This window comes from Hippichthys cyanospilos, chromosome 10 (genome assembly GCF_059441005.1).
Source record: "Hippichthys cyanospilos isolate Australia breed blue-spotted pipefish chromosome 10, RoL_Hcya_1.0, whole genome shotgun sequence".
Taxonomy (NCBI): domain Eukaryota; kingdom Metazoa; phylum Chordata; class Actinopteri; order Syngnathiformes; family Syngnathidae; genus Hippichthys; species Hippichthys cyanospilos.
This window is the reverse complement of record NC_142378.1, coordinates 1,549,586-1,569,913: the sequence shown is the minus strand read 5'-3', so window position 1 is coordinate 1,569,913 and position 20,328 is coordinate 1,549,586. Positions and strand designations below refer to the sequence as shown.

General features: G+C 44.5%; 2 protein-coding genes across 5 annotated transcripts; both read left to right on the top strand.

The window, feature by feature from the left end:
- Nucleotides 1-235: 235 nt before the first annotated feature.
- Nucleotides 236-12,988, top strand: espnla (espin like a). 3 transcript variants are annotated; one of them, XM_088425862.1, is made up of 12 exons: nt 236-379; nt 454-729; nt 799-995; nt 1,851-2,037; nt 2,214-2,396; nt 2,704-2,835; nt 9,481-9,546; nt 9,621-9,714; nt 9,778-9,917; nt 10,392-10,556; nt 10,970-11,805; nt 12,424-12,988. In XM_088425862.1, exons 4-12 carry the CDS (start codon nt 1,867-1,869, stop codon nt 12,974-12,976), a joined length of 2,340 nt encoding a protein of 779 aa, XP_088281988.1. In that variant the 5' UTR covers nt 236-379; nt 454-729; nt 799-995; nt 1,851-1,866; the 3' UTR covers nt 12,977-12,988. The 3 variants fall into 3 exon arrangements, with proteins under 3 accessions (XP_088281988.1, XP_088281987.1, XP_088281989.1); XM_088425861.1 differs by lacking the exon at nt 236-379 and having other exon boundaries at nt 439-729; XM_088425863.1 differs by lacking the exons at nt 236-379; nt 454-729; nt 799-995; ... (1 more) ...; nt 2,214-2,396; nt 2,704-2,835 and adding an exon at nt 8,027-8,225.
- Nucleotides 12,989-14,057: 1,069 nt separating this feature from the next.
- klhl30 (kelch-like family member 30) lies at nt 14,058-19,291 on the top strand. 2 transcript variants are annotated; one of them, XM_088425865.1, is made up of 9 exons: nt 14,058-14,200; nt 14,958-15,460; nt 15,608-15,787; nt 16,788-16,992; nt 17,203-17,289; nt 17,362-17,517; nt 17,697-17,885; nt 18,214-18,359; nt 18,727-19,291. In XM_088425865.1, the coding sequence occupies exons 2-9, from the start codon at nt 15,014-15,016 to the stop codon at nt 18,973-18,975; spliced, it is 1,659 nt and encodes a 552-aa protein (XP_088281991.1). In that variant the 5' UTR covers nt 14,058-14,200; nt 14,958-15,013; the 3' UTR covers nt 18,976-19,291. The 2 variants fall into 2 exon arrangements, with proteins under 2 accessions (XP_088281991.1, XP_088281990.1); XM_088425864.1 differs by having other exon boundaries at nt 14,958-15,787.
- The last annotated feature ends 1,037 nt before the right edge of the window (nt 19,292-20,328 follow it).

Sequence of the window (20,328 nt, the reverse complement as noted above, 5' to 3'; positions counted from 1 at the left end):
AAATTTGGATTGGATTGATGAGTTGTTCGTCTTGACCTGAGTTTTTTAAAAATAAGAACCCAAAATTGGATAGTTTTGTAGGTGACAAAGTCCTTTTTTTCACCCAATTTGAGTTATTTTTGACCCGGCTGTTTATTTTTTGAGTGCAAACTGGCTGACTAAAGGTAAGAAATATGGGAGGGGAGTCGCGTGTTGAAAATAATTGCCTGTTCATTCAGTAGCCCCCCCCCCCCGGCTTGAGTCGCAGGTCAGCATTTGGTCAGCGGCACACAAAAGCACCTCTGCAGTTTTTGGTTACCTTTCCGAGCAACTAACTCGGCTCCCCCTCTGCGGCCGCGCCGGCCAGCTGGCTACCTCTCGGGTGTCACTTTCCACCACGGTAGGAGGAGACGATGACACGTTTACTCTCCGGGCAGCCGTACGGTTCTCAATCTTACCATGGTCCTCCACCAGGCCATCCGGGCGGCCCGAGCGGGCGACCTGGACTCCTTGCGGGAGCTGGCGTCTCGCGGTGTCCTCGCCGGCGCCGTGGATGCTCAAGGCGCGGGCCCCGTGCACCACGCCGCCCGCTGCGGCCGCCTGGAGTGTCTCGTCTTCTTGGTCGGCGAATACGGCCTGCCACCCGACGCCCGCGCCGCCAACGGGGCCACGCCGGCGCACGACGCGGCGGCCACGGGTCACGTGAGGGAGCTGAGGTGGCTGCTGGACGAGGCGGGATGCGATGTCAAAGTAAGTCATGAAATTGTATTTGGATTCAAGGTATGAGTATGTGCGAGTCTCGTTTGTGCACGTGCGTAGGACCGGGATGCCGGCGGCGCCGCCGCCCTGCACCTGGCTGCCCGTTTTGGCTGCGTCGAGGCGGTCCGATGGCTGCTGTCGGTCGGAGGCTCGGCGCTGGAGGAAGCCGAGACCGAGTGTGGCGCTGTGGCGGCTCACTACGTCGCCTTCAACGGGGAGCTCGCTTGCGTGGAGCTGCTTGTTGGTCAGGCGTCTTGGTAGGTTCACTCAAAGGTCACTTTTTTTTTTTAGCATTTTGTTATGTTAACCCTTATTTTGATCATTTTTGGGTCATCCACATCATTCTGGCACTATTTTAGCAAAGGGATGGCACACTCCTGGTAGTGTGATAACTTGAACATGTTGTCACCATCTGGGTGAAATTTCAGCTCCCCAATGCCCTCTTTTAATGCTTTCCCTTTGATGTGAAACTCCTTATCTAAAAGTCAAAGGGTTGGACAAAATATTGCAGTATTAAAGCCTTATTTCGTCATTTAATGCATTCATTTGTTTCACCCACAACTCTACACAAAAAGCATAGTGGTAGCATGGTTGTTTTGCTAATATTAAAACAATATACAGTACACCAAGTAATGTGTGGAAAAAATGTAACAGATTTACTCAAAAATATTATAAATGTTCTTTTTCACCCACAGAATTCTACAGACAACACTGCATATTAATAAATAAATGTTTATCCAAACCTTTTGAGAATTCTTTTAACAACTAAATTAATATAAATGGCCATCAACTAACTATTCACAGCGTTTAACGTATTTCATATTTTGTTACAGCTTCATTCCCAAACTGGAAAAATATTCTTTACCCTTCAAATTCTTCACACAACTCCCGAAAAGAACAAATAAACAAAACAAACTTTTATTCTTAATAAAAAGTAATCATCATCCCAGAATACATGTCACCTTAAGCACAACAATAAAACTGTTTGAAAGTTTTGCATATACTAAAATTAATGAAATAGTATCAAGGAGAAAATAGTGACCAGATGGTACATACGGAAAATAGTTTATTAAAAAAAAAAATGTACTAAATACTAGTGACCTTCCTCTTAGGTGTGTGAACCGACAGATGTCCACGGGCGCCACGCCGCTATATTTGGCCTGCCAGGAGGGTCACGTGACCGTGGCTGAGTACCTGGTGGACCGCTGCGGCGCGGACGCGCACGTGAGGGCGCACGACGGCATGAGCTGCTTGCACGCCGCAGCCCACATGGGCCACGTCCATGTGGTGGCCTGGCTGGTGAGGAGATTTTCGACATTCCTTGACACATTCAAAGCATTCCGTTTGTTCCTTTATTGTATTTTGTTTCATTATTCCCCCAGCATTTCAGTTCATTTGTTTTCCTCATAATTCTTACACAATTTCATTCAGTGGTTGCTCTTTCACGAGTCTTTAATCCGTCCCAAAATGAACAGCTGAGCCACACCGACGTGGACCCATCCTGCCAGGACCGAGAAGGTGCCACAGCGCTGCACTTTGCCGCCAGCAGGGGTCACTGTTGCATCTTGGAGCTGCTGCTCTGCGCTGGGGCAAAACTATTGAAGGATTTGTGGGGCGGGACGCCACTGCATGACGCCGCTGAGAACGGAGAGATGGAGGTTGGCCTCTAATCAAAACCCTTGTGCCTTTTGCGAATGTATTACCCAAACAAACAAATGCTATAAAATCATCATACGTCATTGTTTTCAAGCTTTTTTTTTCCCCATAAATCACTTCCAGAGGGTTGAAAATGTGTTAACGCTGTGTAAAAGACATTTCAAGATGAAACATTTCAGCCTTTTACTGTAACAGCAAAAAATGATTGCCCCCTTCCAAAAATGAGAAAAATGTCTCAGAGTTGATCATTTAAAAAAGAATGAAAGGAAAATAGTCAATAAATCTGTAAATCACATGTGCATATTTCAGTGCTGCGAACGCCTGCTGGCCAGCCAGGCCGACCCCTCCGACAGAGATATGGATGGGTTCGCCCCGGCCCAGCTGGCCGGCTACAACGGACACCGCCGGTGCGCCAGATACCTGCGAGTCCGGGAGAACCACGTAAGTTGGCCTCCTCCAGTGTGCGCGTGCCTCTCTTTCGGCGCTGACCATCTGCTTCTTGGCGTGGTCGGCGGTGAGCCGGGGGGGTGGGGATATTGGGTAAAAGCAAAACATCTGGAAGCATCTCGCGCAATCATTTTCTCCATTTGTGACACTGAGGTCACACGGCTCCGTTGGCCGGGAAATGAAAGCGCTGGTGTGCCTAGAACTTGGACCAAGGGGACTTTTGTTTTATCTAAAAACATCTCCGGGCTTGCATTGTATGCCTGAAGAACGCCATTTTCAAACACTTTTCTCATCGGAAAAAAAAAAAAAAAACACCAGTCAAAAGTTTATAAACACTGCGTGCACATGTGTGAACCAAAAGTCATTCCAGGTCATAAAGTCATCCGCATCAATAGGATGACTGAAAAAATATCGAGATGTGCAAAGCTGTTATCTGAGCGAAAGGTGGCTACTCTGAAGAATATGAACTAGGAAATATATTTTCACTTTATTATTCACTGTTAGGTTTCAACATGAGGAGGTGGAAGGTTGTGGACTCAAACGCCGGTAGGGGGAGGCAGGTTGCGCTAAGAAAAATGCAAAGAAAGAAAACAAGGCTGACATCTGCGTATAAAGTAACTTAAACTCAGAAATAAACTTACTACCAAAAACTAGAAAATAGAATAAAATACGCTCAAAACTAACAAGCCAAACAAGGGACACCTGGGCATGACACAATAGGAGCAGGCAGTTGATCGACAGACAAGGGAAGCAGGTTAACAAAGATCCCAACCCACTGACAACAAATACCGACAGAACATAACATTCACCAAATTATTCTAACAATTATTCCTCATGGCGTTGATGACTTGTTCAAATATTATTCTTCAAATCAGGATTTTTTTATTTAAGGTCTGGCGCCGTCTTATATATTAAACTTTGGAAACACATTTGTAGTGGGATCCCGAGAAATTTTTTTGTAACATAATCTCTTTTACTCCTGCCAGAAATGTTCATCACTAAAAACAATGCACATTCATTAATATACAACTTTAAAAAATAAAAGCAGAGTTTTGCAAGAGTCACTAGAACACAATTTAAAAAGCTGTGAATTCATGTTCCAATTCATTCGCTCTTAATTTGAAAAGCTTAAATTAGATTTGCTTGTACTTAGAAACCATGCTAAAAATTCCACAAACCCTTTACCAACTCCCGTTTCAGAACCACTGGTCTGAATTCTTCTCATACCTCTGAATTTGGTCATTTTATTGTGGAATTTGAGTAATGTGATAGTCTTGCAATGGTGTCTACAAGACTCTAATGGTAGAAAATGGCATACCTGGAAGCAAGTTGCAAAAAAGAGACTGGAAAAGTCACAGAAAGACTTGAAAGTGGACATCCTCGGACACTTTCAACATCACGGAAGAGCAAGTGCTGCAAGAAGTCCCGAAACAGTTGGCCATGCGCATCAAAAGTTTAGAGGAGATCAGATGAAGTTCACATTGTTAAAGGTTATAGCGCATTTTAGGTTGATCCAGAAATTTCACTCCAAAGGCCAATGTGCCTTTAACATTTTGCGAGCTGCGATAAAAGAACAATTTATGGGGTAAAAAGTAAGAATCTAAGGATCAGAGATCACAGGATTTCATTTGAACTGTGTACAGAGATACCAATGCCCTTTTTTATAATGGCCTTGAATAATAAACAAAGAAAAATTTCAGAAGAAAAAAATCTTTAAAAGCACGAACTCTGTCAGTTTGTGCCACGGTTTCTTGATTTACTACCCCCCCGACGTGCGATCAAAGGGCGGCGTAGTAATCAGGGAATGCTGTCCGCCGACAGACCTTCAGGCCTCCCGGGTGTCTCGGCGGACCACCCGCACAAGCGGCCGGCCCCAGAAATCAAGAAGAAGAAGCGCGGCTGCACTTGTTCTTCGGCACCCGTGCCTCGCCGCCCTCGCAACAATGGCGGGCTAATTAGCAGCCGCCGACGCCCGAGGGGGTCCTATCAGCTTTCTCCCCCCCCACTCCTCTCAGATGGAATGCCCCACGGTCTGTTATAAGATCCCCTGGCTCTTGTTGCACACTTTTTCATCGGCCCCGCGCCTGGAACCAGCAACTTAATCCAGCTAAGGAGCAAGATTCAAGGAAGACTCTTGAGGTGCATCCTTCTATTACTGGAGATCAGCTGAGCTTTAATTACATCTCCGCCGGTGTCTTCAAAGCGGCCGTTCAGTTCTTCGCGTCAAGCGTTAGTAAGGGGGTATGCTACGTGTTTGGATGGGAGGTGAAAGTACTTCTTGTTTTGCAACCCAGAAGCAGCTGCCGATGGATAAACAGTAAACGCAGCGGAAGAAGATATATTAGCTCAATCCGTCGCCTAGACGGGTTGCTGTTGAAGCAGGAATTTAACCAAGTGACGCAATGGAGGCATTGTGTATTGTTAAAAACCAGGAGAGGGCACACTTGTTTCAGGTCCAATCAATTTGCCAATTTCCCACCCCTAGCAAAGTAAAGCAATCAAGATAACGGATATTTTTCTTACAACCAGTAGTTTCAGACCCAAGTAGTTTGTCGGCTAAATAGGTAGCGGTTCAAGTTGAAAGTAACCAAGTATAGCAACGCAGCCAAAGATTACTAGCAGTCAGAGACCGCGATCGATTCAGGGCCCAAAATTATAGCCTGTGGCAGTAAATTAATTTAGCACCTGTAGTTATACTAATTTAAGCCCCCCCACACACACACACACACACACACACACACTCAAATTTCTAGTCCCAGATACTTAAGTATTAAATCGATACTTAAGTATCTCAGATTGATTGTATGGACTCTTAAAAAAAAAAAAAAAAAAAAACGTGAAACTACATCCCTGGCATTGAATGAGTCAAAAAAGAAAAAAAAAACGTGAAAATACATCTTTGGCATTGAATGAGTGAATAAAAAATATACATTTGTGTATTCGTTTTATTTTACATTAAAATATGAACGTATTCATGACTCTCCAATAAAGCAATCAATTCAACCAGTTTAATATATTTTAAAAACATAATCATGTTGAAATTTGTCAAATAGACCAACTTTATCATCAAAGAGCTTGATTATTTAGTCACTAAATATGATGGATATTTGCAAACATTTGCAATGAGGGTCCTTGGGAAAACTGGCTTCCTAAAGAGCTTCCTGACTCCCAAAAATTGAGAACTGGCCCTTTTTTTTTTCGACCAGTAGATGTCAAATTTGTCTTAGGCTGGACAAGACCTGAATGGGTAGCGGTTCAAGTAACAAAGTGAAGCGGTGGAGCCGAAACACATTAGCAGTAACCAGTAGAAGGCGCGTTTGATTCAGCCCCAACTCGTTGGCAGCACATGGTGAAAACTTCATCCACGAGTGGCTTCTTCTTCTTGTTGAAACGTCCATCAGGCGTGACGGTGTCACATTGTCTTTCCACTCCCGCCTTTCACGAGTCCCCTCCAGCTAAGCGTCTGTTCCATTCAACGGAAAAAAAAAAAAAAAATCGGCCGGATGCGACGGGATAAAATGTCTCTTTTCGAAGGCTTCCGCCGATACCTGCTCCGTGCCAGCGCAGCGCAGCATTCGCATTAGCGGCATTAGCGGCCACCCTATCCTTTCCCCCGTCAATTATTCACGCCATCCTCCGTTGGCTTTATTGTTTATGGGCCCGTGGCCACAGGCGCAGACGCCGCCGGCGTTGAACCAACGCTTCGCCGTCCCACATCCTCAACGCGCAGCCATGCTGAACCGCTGACATCAAGGTCGGTTCATTTTTACCTTGTCGAAACTGAAAAAAAAAATCTTTGTATGCGTTGCCAGCAAATTTACCTACTTGCAACCAATGAGTAATTCGCCAGACAATATTATTGCCATTTTACACATTTTTGCTTGTTCATTGTTCGTCGGCAAAACGGATGTCCGTCATTGACGTACCGACGTACTGCCCATTTCTGATTATTGTGTCATTGTGTAATATTAATAGTGATTAATACATATTAAAAATGAGTACCAAATAGTGTAGTAAGTGCTACTTCTACATGATATACATGTGTATAATTAAATAACATCATAAGTAAAACATATTTATTTACCTTTGAAGTCATGTGACTTGAGCTTGTAGCGATGCTAGCCTAGCCTAGCATTCTTCACATTTCTTGTTTATCGCCATTCTTACTTCTCGCTTAAACATCACTAGCAATCTTGCGACCCATGGCTAACCAATTAAAGTTTGAATTAAGCAGTAAAATGCTCAATATATTCAATATTGTACGAGATCAAGTCTTAGGTCGCCATCTTGGTGACACCGTGACGCCGACCAATAGCAGACCAGTATATTAGGGTGTCGTGACTCCGACCAATAGCAGACCAGCATTGTAATGATAATGCAGTGACGCGTGTAGTGATGTATGCGGTGCGACTCGCAAAGTCATGCACACACACTGACCGCCATGTTTGAGAAGGGAAGTTGTTGTTTTTGATGTCGTAATGTGAAAAAATGTCACAAAGAGGGGATGGAAAAAATGTCCACATTGTAAAGTGAAAAAAATGTAAGGCCGGGATGTCGTAAACTGGGGGGCCACTGTGTGTGTGTGTGTGTGTGTGTGTGTGTGTGTGTGTGTGTGTGTGTACATATATATATATATATATATATATATATATATATATATATATATATATATATATATATATATATATATATTATATGTTTTGTTTTTGTTTTTTTCCCACGTAGCCGGTGTTTGCACTCAATGCCCCCCTAGTGATTGATTGCCGATCTATCCAGGGAAATGAACTACCCGGGAACCCGAGAGTGTGAACTCATGAGAGGATGTGTACTTACCCCCGCAGCTTTGTGTGTGTGCAGTATAGTGTGTGTGTGTGTGTGTGTGTGTGTACATCCCCTACATCTCGATGTAGCAAAGAGGGAGAAAAAAAAGACGGAGGGGGAAATGCTCCAAGTTTGTTGCAAACGCTGGCAGGAGCGACGTGGAGCGCAGTGCGAGGTTGTGAACTCTTGATGTGTTGTGATGGGGGTCTTTGATAGTGTGTGCGCGTTTGTGTGTGTAGCAGCTGAGAGGTGGCGTTGATGAAAACCAAATGCTGGCTGCCACTGGGTCCAATTAAAGGCACGCACAGGGACGTTGAACTGTTACGAGAAGGGTCACCCAGGAAGCACCACCTCCTCCTCTTCTTCGTCTTCCTCCTCCTTCTTCTTCTTCTTCTCCTATTTGTTTATCTCTCGGGGATTGCGCAACTTCGGGGAAGCTGTAGCGCCGGGTGAGAGGAAGCGGCGAGGACCAGCCCCCGATTTTTCCTCTTTGATGTGGACTCGCGATGCGCTCGCACGGCCGAATCCGATACGGCGAGCTGTCCGCGGAGCACATGAGGACGGTGTCGGGTTTTTTTCAAAACAACCGCCATGCATGGTTTTCTTTATGGTCCTGTTATTTTGATTGCCTTTTTTTTTTTGGTTCATTCATCATTTAAATTGTTTTGTTTGTCGTAGATGTGTGGAGATGATCAAATGCAAAAAACATGTTTTATTTGGGAATTTCGTCTTTGTGGTGACTAACAAAAGGGTTATTGCAGATTTTTCAAGTTCCGGTAAAAGGAAAATAGATGTCTTTAAATTTGACACGGCACAGAAAAGAGTGCTCTTAACGACTCTGACAAATATGGATGATTAAAGGGGACCTCAGTAGATTTTTTTAATTTTAATTTTTCCACAATACAAGGCTCGAAATATTGGTTTTATATATATATATATATATATATATATATATATATATATATATATATATATATATATATATATATATATATATATATATATATATATATATATATATATATATGTTTTATGAGTCATTTTTTTCCAGAACAACTTTCCTTTACACATCTTGGTACTTTCTCGCCAGCTTCATGATGTGGAATATACTTTATGAAGACTGGAATGACTTTCAGTTCACAGATCTGTATTTCAAGTTAATAGGTTGAATTTCTTGACCTCTGAATGTGTCTGGAAATACCGTCTCAAACCTTTGAGCAATATATAAAGAAGGCTTTAAAAAATGTCAAAATTCAAGCCACTTCGGAACTGGAGGAAGAGGGCCATTGTTTGTTTGGAGTGTCAGTTTGCCGTGTTTATATACGCTACGCGTGTTAAGCCTGAAGGCAACTCGAGAGCGACATGGATACTCGTCACGCATCGTGTATTCCGTGTGTTGTGTGTCCTGGCTTACAAGCGCACGAAGGTGCCTAGGGAGAGGAGTGGGACAATTGGGCACACGAGTGGAAAAAAAGAGCAGGAAAAAATTCACATCAAATGTTTTTGAGCTCAGGTCGAGGGGTGAGGTCATGCTTTGAGTGTATTGGTGCAGTTTTGAGGCATTTTGATACTGAGGGACTATGTCAAAGTGAGTTGAGAAGCTCCATTTGGACAAAAGTAGTGCCTTGCTGCCATGTTTTGGCATCTTCATGCAACAATAATATTGTGAGATGATGTCCGCAAGCAAAAATAGCGCTTTGTCATCATTTGGCAGCTTCTTGTGGCATTGTGAAGCAAACCAACTATGTTAAAGTGAATTCGGGAGCTTAATTTGGAGAAAAGTATGATGGATGAATGTTGTTTTTCTGATGTAACCAGGCCACCGTCCCATCAGCGCAGGAAGACGACACGAAGACAGCTGTGACCGTCATGGACACCTTAAAGGTGGTTGTCATTTGCAAACCTCACAGAACCTCTCAAATTAACCTCAAACATCTCCTCCTCTTTATACAAATCAGCAACCCGAGAGTGAGGAACCGGCAGCTGCCAGATACCCTCTGTCTTCCAAGAGCATCATCCCACGAATCGAGAAGGTCCAAACGGCCAATTCTGGTAAGTTTACTGGGAAAGTGGAGGAGGAGTTGAAGACTTGATGTGGACGGTTTGTGTGCTTAGTGATTAAAGGTCTACATCAGCCAAAGAGGATGACACCCGACGCCAACAACCTCCTTGCCGACAGAAAGCTTCTCGGGGACATGAAGCCCATCGTGTCCCTCAAGCAGTCCTCTCTTTCGGGTGTCTTCACCGGACAAGCTGTAAGTGCCACCTCCAGCTTTGATTTGCCGTTGAGCATTCATGGCTACCGGTAAAGTAAATAAGTGTCCACTCGCCACTTCATGGTTTCATTTTTTTCAAACGTGAGATGTACTGCAATAATACTTCCATGCTCGGTTCTAAAGTGGGGTCTGAAGCAGTCTCAACAGCCTGTTAATACTCGATCTTGTTTCGCTGCAAACGAAGGCACTTTTGCATAAAATCTAACCACTGCTGATGGTTCTTGATTAACACTGTCATGGTGCCATTACGTGTCGATGTCATCTAAGTGTGTTTTGGAGCTTGTGGCTGTGAGTGAGAGAGTTGCGCTGAGGCGTACATGACGTCATTTCCTGCCGAAGACAGTTATAGCCGTCAAATATCGAGTTCAACTGTGCTGGGAGTGAATGATTTCCAAATTATTTGTTCTCGCTGACATTTACGAAATTTTTGCATTTGGTTACTTCCCGCCGCAGAGTAAAGTGGTGGTCTTGCCCGCCGAGCAGGCCAATCTGGCAGCCATGGACTACCTGGTGCCTAGCCACGATGAAAAGGGCCGCCCCATCGCTGAGTGGAAGCGGCAGGTGATGGTGAGGCAGCTGCAGGCCCGATTGCTGGATGAGGAGGACCAAAGGTGGAAGGTAACGGTGGCCCCCTTTGCCTAAGCGCCATATCAGAGTAATGGCAGACAAATTTACCAATCTGTTTTTTGCAGAATGCACCCACCATCTTTACATATGCAGCGTTCCCTCGTTATAATGCCATTCAACGTTTGCTGTTTCACAGATTATTTTTCCTTGCCGTTTTTTTTTTGTGTGAGGCGAGGGGTTTTAGTTCTCTAAAACATATAAATAAAACTAAATAATAAACAAGATAAACTATAATGTAAACAGAAAAACATACAGTATAAAAATGAAAAATAAGCGGAAAAATACGTTCAAACATATTTGCAAGTAAGTCCGTACGAGTTTGTTTTTTGTGAAAGTGCATTTTATGTTGATTCAGAAATTTCAACCGAAAGTATTTAAGCCTCCCCCACTCTTGTTTGTCGAAGGAGAACGGCCAGAGCTTGTCCAAAGTCAACTGGCGCTACTCTCAGGCCCACAACGCCATCCTGGGCCCGTCGGGCGAGCTCCTGACGGAGAACGACCTGGTCTACCTGGAGCAGCAGATCGCCAACGTGACTCTCCGCCGCCACGCCGGCGAGGGCTACGAACCGGAGCTGGCGCGCTTGGTGGAGGAGCTGCGCCACATCCTGCCGGCGCCCATCGTCAACATCAGCGCCCACGCCCGCTTCGCCGACCCGGCCGGGCGCCCGCCGCAGCTGCCGGGCTGGTGCGGCCGCATCTCGGGCATCGTCATGAGCATGTCGCTGCTCATGAGCGACCTGGCCGAGCAGCCGCACTGCAAGATGCCCGACAGCCAGCTGGCCAGCGTCTTCTCCCAGGCGCCCGATCGGCAGGCCTCCACAAGGGGGCGCCGCCAGAGGATCGAGGACGAGATCCAGCGCTTCGGCGTGTCGGTGAGGACGCTCAAGTCCAACTTCGAGACGCGGGAGCAGCCGGAGGATGAAGGAGAAGCCTTCCCCGACTCGACTCCGCCCCCGGATCCTGAGGAGGATGCCCCGGGCGTGGTGGAGAGCACCAGCCTCAGGAAGGAACGCATAGTGGTGCTCTTCCTGGGACATTGGAAGAAGTCGGCCTACGCCGTGACGCTCAAGAGCAAAGACGCCGCCGAGAGGAAGAAAAGCGGTGATGGTGAGGAAAACGGCCGGGACAAGATGATGAACAGCTCCTTGGGACATTTCTTCAAGCAGAGGAGCGCTGTCAACAAGATGCTGGGCAACTGGAGGAGGATGATCTCCAGCGTGCCCTCGCGACAGATACGACGGTAGGTTGGAACATTTTTATTCATGGGCCAATATCAAATTCTGGCCGTATTATTGATATTCTTGAGCAAAAATATCACGCCGTCACGGGAGCACACTATTAAAATGACAACCCTTTTTCCCACATTAAACACAATCTTTATTTTTTTTTAAAGAAAATGTTGAATATGGGCTACATTAAAAAAATTGGGCCATGTTTTCTCCATAAATTCATTACATTCTTCTAGTTTTTTAACTGTCCTTCGCAAGTCACAGTGACTGGTAAGCTATTTTCAGGACAAAGACCTGATTTTCCTCAATGTCTGTGAAGAAGGTAAAAAAAAAAAAACGTAGTCAACTCTGCAAGCACTAGTGATACCGTATCACCAAACTTCACCGCACTTCCATGACATACTGTTTGTCACTTGCTAAGGTACCTTACTACTAAATGATCTTTTCCGGTTTTCTCACCCCAACACGCCTGATTCAAACGATTAGCCTATTAGCAAAATGATACCAATCATTCGAATCGGGGAGAGAGAAGTTTCGAAAACATGCAGGTCAGCGGCCCTCGAGGACCGAAGTTCGACACCCGTGTTCTAAAGCTTCCGCTTCCAGGTCAAAGTTATTTCCTTTTGCAGGCTCCACAGGCAGCAAGCCCTCTACTCCCCGGAGCAGTTCCTCCCCCGTTTGGACGGCGTTCCGCTGGAGTACGACAAGCTGACCCTGGACCTCTTCATGCTGGGCTACTTCCACATCCTGGAGCTGGACCTCCCGGTGGACGAGCGCAAGATGAGGCACCTGTTGTGCTTCGAAGTCTTCGACCACGTGGGCAGCTTCCCCTGGGAGCTCGTCCGCGACTTCCACAAGGCCGTCATCCAGGACATCCAGGCCGGCGACCGCGAGTGGAAGGACGGCTTCGAGGACCTGAAACTCAAGTTTTTCGGCGAGGTCGCCGCCGGCACCGAGGGACGCCAGCCTGAAGCCAAGGCGGAGACAAAGGAGGAGAAGCGGCAGCTTCCGGAAGTTCCGACGCTCCCTAAAGTCATCGTGCAAACACCCACGCCGGATGAGAGCTCGCCCTACGCCGGGACCGACATCTCCAGTTTTAGCAACGAGGAGATTTGCCAATACATCGATCGAAGCTTTGCCTTTTGGAAGGAGAAGGAAGCGGAAATTTTTGATTTTGAGTAGCGGAAACAATGCGATTGATCTAGAACGCAGAGCATAAAAACTAACATAGGGTGAACCCCGATTTATTGAGGGCGATATGTTCCAAACACGAACTTTTTTCCCCCTGAAATTGATTGAATTGAACAAATCCCCATGATTCAAATGCGTTATCAACTGAACCTTACACCGAGGAATCGAAACCAACCGTGAAACATTTAGCATTGCCAATAGTTGCCACCAGAGGGCGCCAAATCTCCTTCTTTTTTGTTAATACTAGACTTTAGGCATAGACCAATTATCGGCGACGATATTTGGCATTTGGACGATCATCAGCATATGCCTTTTTTTTAAATATGATTGCCGATAATACACTTCACAACGGTGTTGACTAGAGAGCTAGTTATTTACATTTTCAGAGCTAGTTAGCAAAGTTTGAAGAGATTCTGCGTGCTGACTCTGGGAACACTTTGCGCTTTTTTTAAAATTTATTACATTCCTGACATTTGAACATTTTTCATATTTTTAAATTTGGAATTTGGCTTCATTGCGAAAACTAAAGGAACTTTTTAAAAACATCCTGATGACCCTGGCAGCTTCCTGAATTTTTAGAATTTTTCCAACAAATGCAGTATGTATGCTTTCTCACAATTTTATTAAAAAAAAATGTAGGTTAAGTTTTTCAAGCCAATATTTTCCCTTTTACTGAAAATGAATATCAACTCCAAATCCTTGGGAAAACAAATAAATAAAATTGTCTATCGTATAAAACATTTAGGCTTTGGCCGGAAAAATCCACGTTAGCCAAGTTGTCAATGCGGTGTTGACTGTGGTTAGCTTCGAGAAGGTTTTACATTTCCATATCGCACCCCAAACTGTTTTGCAACTGAGCCTGACCTAGAATCTTGTGTGCTTACACTTAATTTAGCCGTTTGTTTTTCATGGTGAGAAGCAATAAATGAGCAAAGGAGCACACGAGTAAGCCGGGCCATCATTCATCTTTTTGGTCATATGAGCTTACCCTGCAACGTGTCTATGTGTGTGTGCGTTTAAGTGTGCGTGACAGCAGCTGCTCGTTGTTTGGAATCTGACTTCAGCCCCGAGCGTCACTTGTCAGTCGCAGCCCAAAATAACGCAAAGGCAGCGCGACGCCAGAGTCCCGGTGACTGGGGCGCGACGCTCCGATTCCCTCCTGCATGTTGATTCCCAAAGTAAAAGTTCGGCGCCGTCGCAGGATGAGTCGACCCGGTGAGTTTGCTTACTATTTCATAAGTCGGAAATTGGATTTTTAATGCGGTGTTTGAGGCCACTGTTGTCTTTAATGTTGTAAATATAACCACGTGGAGCTGATATATGTTTGAAACACTTTCGAAAATGGGAGACATTTGCGGTAAACGGCCTTTTACCCGACACTTTTCAGGTCCGTAAAAGAAAAAAGGAATTAAAAAACACTTTATTAAATAGTTAGCATGTTGTCACCTATGTTAAGAAATCACTTTAAGGGAGTCCTTCTCAAATAGTGAGGCGTGTTTGACCCTGATGTTTGACCCTTTGTTTTTGCTGCGTAGTGTGTAATTGCACATCCATGGCACCAGGTGGTGTAGTGGCACTCTCGTTGTGAAAGCCTGTGCGGGAGTTTTAACATGAAACTGTTTTTAAAAAAAAAAAAAAAAAAGGTTTTATACCATTTCAGGTTAAAATGTTTTAGATGCTCCTATGTTAATGTTCCAGACCAATTTACATTCCTTATCATTTGTTTAATTGTTTTCATCAGCGATTTTATGTTAATTCCAAGATTTTACTCAAGAAATGCTTTGGATAAGCTTTATAAAAAAATAGTTATTAAAAAATCAGATTAATTATGGAAAATTTTGCGGTAAGATAAAATTTCAATAGCTTGACAGCACATATAATGCAATATATATATTAAAAAAAATCAATAACGTCCACTTTGTAGTAATTTCTTCTTAAATGCAACTTTTTTTCATTTTTTCTTTGCTTTCAGGTGAATGACTTGGTGCAGCTGAGATCTTTTTTTAATTTCCTTACTTTGCGTCGAGAATGGTGCGCAACGTGGACGACCTCGATTTCTGCCTGCAGTCGCACCCGCAGACCATCCTGGAGGGCCTGCGCTCTCTGTGTTCTCAGCCCAAGATGGTGGATGTGACACTGAGCGCCGGGGGCCGCGACTTCCCTTGCCACCGCGGGGTCCTGGCTCTCTGCAGCGCCTACTTTGGCTGCATGTTCTCAGGCGACTTCACCGAGAGCATCGCGGCCCGCGTGGAGCTCCAGGAAGTGGATCCGGATATACTGGGCCGTCTGCTGGACTTCGCCTACACGGGCAAGTTGACCATCAACCAGAGCAACGTGGAGGGCTTGATCCGGACCTCCAGCCGGCTGCAGTTCCAGACGGTCCGCGCCGTGTGCACGCGCTACCTCCAGCACCAGATCGACGCCAGCAACTGCTTGGGCATCCTGGAGTTTGGCGAGATCCACGGTTGCCCCGAGGTCGTGGCCAAGGCGCGGGCTTTCCTCTTGGAGAACTTTGAGGCCGTCCAACTGAGCGAGGAGTTCCTACTCCAGGAGAAAGACCGACTGGTCTCTTGCCTGAGCCACGAGGGTTTGCAGATCCGATGCGAGCGCGCCCGCGCCGAGGCCGTTCTCCGGTGGGTCGGACATCTGCGGGAGGCTCGGTTGGGCCACATGCCGGAGCTGCTGGGCCTGTGCAGACTGGATCTGCTCGACCCGGACTACCTGAAAGAAACGCTGATGCAGGATGATCTGGTGCGGGCCTCGGATGGCTGCAGGGAGGCCGTGGAGAAGGTCCACAGGGAGGTCGGAATATATTGTGACCAATGAAATGTCAACATTGTCATTTTTCAGCTTTTATACACACGAAGCTCAATTGCTAAACGCTGACTTTGCGGACAGCATTTTGCCACTGCATTAAGACTATTTTTTTTTTCCATGTTCGATTGTCAAGATGCTAAATAGCAACAAATTAGTATCGCTACCAATGCTGCAATTTTTAGGGTGTCAATTTATTTGTATTAATGATAAAAGAAGTCATTTTTCACATTTTATTCACAATGCTAGGTGGATACATACAATATTATTATCACTAACATCATACAATTTTACCAATAATATATCACACTCTGTTACTGTGAGAAATTGCATGGCTAACGTCTTACGATAGCTATTTTTTTAATCAGTTCTATGTAACTACATATTATGATCATGTTTGAACACGATTTCCTTTTTTGTTCCAATGCACATTGGCTACATGTTTGCATTTCTAGCATTATGTTCTTTTTAACTTTTTTTTTTTTTTTTACATATCTATCGTCAATATGCTAAATGACTACGTATTAGCATGCTAATACGATAAATTGTCACATATTGTATGGTCAATATGCTAAATGGCTACATGTAACTATTGCTAACAACTTACACTTTGAGCAATTTCTTTTAGGCTTTATAGTTGCAGTGCTCAGTATCTATATATTAGCATATATAACATACATATTTTATAAGTAATTTTTCACCACATTTGGATGATTTTTTTTGTCATTCTATGTCCATGATAGTTTGCCACATATTAGCATTGGTAACATCTTACGGTAGCAATTTGTTCTAGGTCTTCTCACATGTTATAATGTTTGAATCCATTTTAACGTTTTTATGTCACATTACAAGCATCACATACATACCATATACAAACATTTTGGGGATTTGACGTCATGTTGCAAAGTACTGATAACATTTTAAGTCATTTTTACATCAATGACATTACCAGACGTGGATTTTGTATAAATATATAATTTTCTGTCAGAAAATGCAGTTGGTCCCGGAATGCCCCGGCAGAGCGGACGGATCGAGTCCGCAGCCCAATCTACAAGAGGTCCTCTTCGTCATGGGGGGACGCTCCCTGGATGACGACTCTGACGACGAATCGGATGACGAAAATGGCGAGCGAGCCAGAGCCAGGGAGCACAGAGCTCAGCCCAAGAACTGTGCCTTCTACAACACCAAGACAAGTACAAACACTCATAAAGAAATAGAACAAATCCAATGTTCGGTCGAAGACATCTCTGGTCTGATCTTTTTTTTTAGATGACTTTCATTCATTAGATGCTACTTTGTCCGAAGTCCCGTTTTTTTAGATCGAAGCTTTCATTTCAAAACAGTGTTTGTGTTTTTTCCTGTACATGTCTCACTTAGTTTGTCAACGTAATTTGTGTTTCCAGAACAGTGGCACGAGCTCCCGAATTTCCCCAACCCCAACAAATGGGGTTTCTCCATGGTGTCACTGAATAACGACGTCTACGTGACAGGTGCGCATTCGTCTACCTAGCTCTCGGTGTGTCTCAGCCGTTTTAACGCTCCAATAAAACGTCTTCCTTCAGGAGGCTCGCGGGGCTCCAATACCAACACCTGGTCCACAACGGAGACGTGGAAGTACATGACTAAGGAAGGACGGTGGCTCACGGTGGCGCCCATGCTCAGACCTCGCACCAATCACTCGTCGGCAACACTCAACGGCGAGATTTACGTCATCGGAGGTCAGCGAGAAAATTGACAACCTGCCGGCTATTTTTCAGTGTCCCAATACTTTTGAACAACACTTTTAACTTCAAAATCACGTGTTCAAAAAACGTACCCTCTTTGTTTATAACTCCTCATGGGTGTTTTCAGCTTCCTGGATGCGTCCCAATACTTATTTTCGCTGGTGCATATTCAGGTACGACGTTGGCCCGCGTGGAGGTGGAGCGTTACGACCCGTACCACGACACCTGGACGTCCGCGTGTCCCGCCGTCAAGTACGTGACCAATTTTACGTGTACGGCGTGCCAGGGAAAGCTCTACGTGATTGGTTCCTGCGCCGTCAAGTACAACGCCTTGACCATGCAGTGTTACAACCCAGTCATAGGTGAGGACTGACAAGACTACTAAGTGCAGTGTGAAAAGGGATTGAACCCGTGTGCAGAATTTTGACCCATTTGGCTCAGTTTCATTCTTGCGGAATTTTAGCTAAAGGATGACACGATCCTGATAACGTAATAACTGAGTGGGCGTGCCATGTGGTGACAATCTGGGTGAAATTTCACCTCCCTATTGTCTTCTTTCAACGCTTTCCCTTTGTTGTAAAAATGCCACACAAGAGATAGTCTTACAAACGTAATATTTTTTTCCACTGTGTCCTAACACTTTTGTCCATTTGTTTTCCCTGTTTTTTTGTTGTTGTTTTTTTGGCCCAGACAGCTGGATGAGTATCTGCTCGCCATTCATCCCCAAGTACCTTTCATCCCCTCGCTCGGTGTGCATGGAGGGAAACATCTACCTGCTGGCCGACAACACCAAGAAAGTCTACTCCTACGACCCGGATGCCAACATGTGGCAGAAGGTGCCCAGCTCGTTGACCTTTCATTCGAGAGGAAATTGTATTAAAATATTTTGGAAGGAAATGTTCAATTATTTCGAGCAATTATTGTATGTATTTCCCTTGTGCAGTATCTTGTCCAATTCATCTTTACGTCAAAGGTATTTCAAATCAAAGGGAACACATTGAATAATTTCACTCGTGTGAAATCAAAGGGAACACATTGAAAGACACTAGGGAGCTGAAATTTCACTCATGTGGTGACAATAATTCCCACCAGATCTATGCTAATTTTTATTAGCCAGTATGTGGAGTTTTCCATCGTATGTTAGCAGTAAGCTACGGAAGTTCACTGCAACACCATCATCGTGTACCTCTTCTTCTTCCGTAGATCCAACTCCTCCACATGCTGCACGAAAACGGCGGCCTGGTGTCGCTGGACGGGAGGCTGTACGTGACGGGCGGCCACTGGAAGGGCATGGAGGGCGATTACGGCGTGGAGGTGGAGGTGTACAACCGGGCGTCCGACACCTGGGAGGTGGAGGGCTTCCTGCCCAGACTCTGGTTCTACAGCGGCGTCTCCACCGTCTTCTTGGACCCCGCCAACTGGCCTCGCGTCTTCCCCGCCGATGCCACGTAGGTGATCATCCGCGGCGGGGTTGTTTGCATGCAGTGGCGCCTCGACTTACAACGTTTTTCAAGCGACGAGCGGGTGGAAGCAACAAACTACGCTGCTACAAAGAGAACCACAGCCGCAGATGCGCTTTCAGCTATTTCCTGACTAGAGAGATACAAAATGAAATCCCGCAAGAAAGAACAAGCTATTTTTTTTTTTCATTTTTCACAAGAATCCAAGAAATTCTTGTTTTTTGGTTAATGTATTTATTTGCAGTATTCTTTATCTTCTTTGGTCGTTTTTATGTTTTCTGGTTGGACAATAAAATTATAAAATAACATCACGTGGTATTGTGATCATTAACCCTTGAGGAATCCAGTTCTTGAAGAAGCTGCCACAGTGCTAGTCAAACAACATTCAGTTTCCCTGGCAACGACCCCCCACCCAGGACATGTGTGCGGTCGCCATGGCAACCACACGACCTGGCCAGTGGTCGTGAGTACGCTAGAATCTTTGCTGCTGACTGCAAAGTTTTGCCAGCAACATTTCTCCTTTTTTGTAAATAAACATTTTTGTTGATCAACTTTTTTGGGGGATGAGTTCCTCGCAGGAAGAGGACGGCGAACTTTCACCGACACTAGACTTTGTCATTCAGGTTGGTAAACTTTCATTTTGATGATTGTATTGATGATTTCACTTTTTAATCGTTGAGGATTTGCGGGAAAATAACATTCAGCATCCATATTCATGTGGACAGAATTTATTTTTTGATCTAATTATGTTAATCATGTTGCGCGTGTAAAACGCATGTAATGCCTCGTGATGTTGGCGCTGTAACGTATGGAATTAGCGTCTTTTCAGTGTTATTTTGATTTGAAAACACCTTTTAAGACACATGCTCAAAACAACCGCGTTAATAAAATTATGATGTACACACTAATTAATTGGCTTTAAAGTAGTTTGCCAACGATTGATGATAGCGGAAATACATTAAGCCAACTTCCGGGTGCGACTTTAGCGTCGAACTTGCGGCGTCGTAATCAACGTTTTAAAAAATACTAATATTCGTTACTTATTGTTTGACAGTTTGTATCTATCTAATACAATCTTTGCTTGTTTTAACATGTTTTATATTTAATTAGTTGTGCTTAATTCAACACAACACTCATTTATTCAGAAACAATGTTGACCAAACGAATTATGAAAATGAGTGAATGCATTTTTTAGCTGTTAGCTGATATGCTAGCTGATCAGGAACAACCTTACTGTATTTATATAATGAAAAAGAAAATTGGCTATTAATGTCTATTCTGATGAGATTGCCTTGATTTGAGTCACGCTTTTTTGAATAAAAAAAATGAAAAGGAGACTCAACAA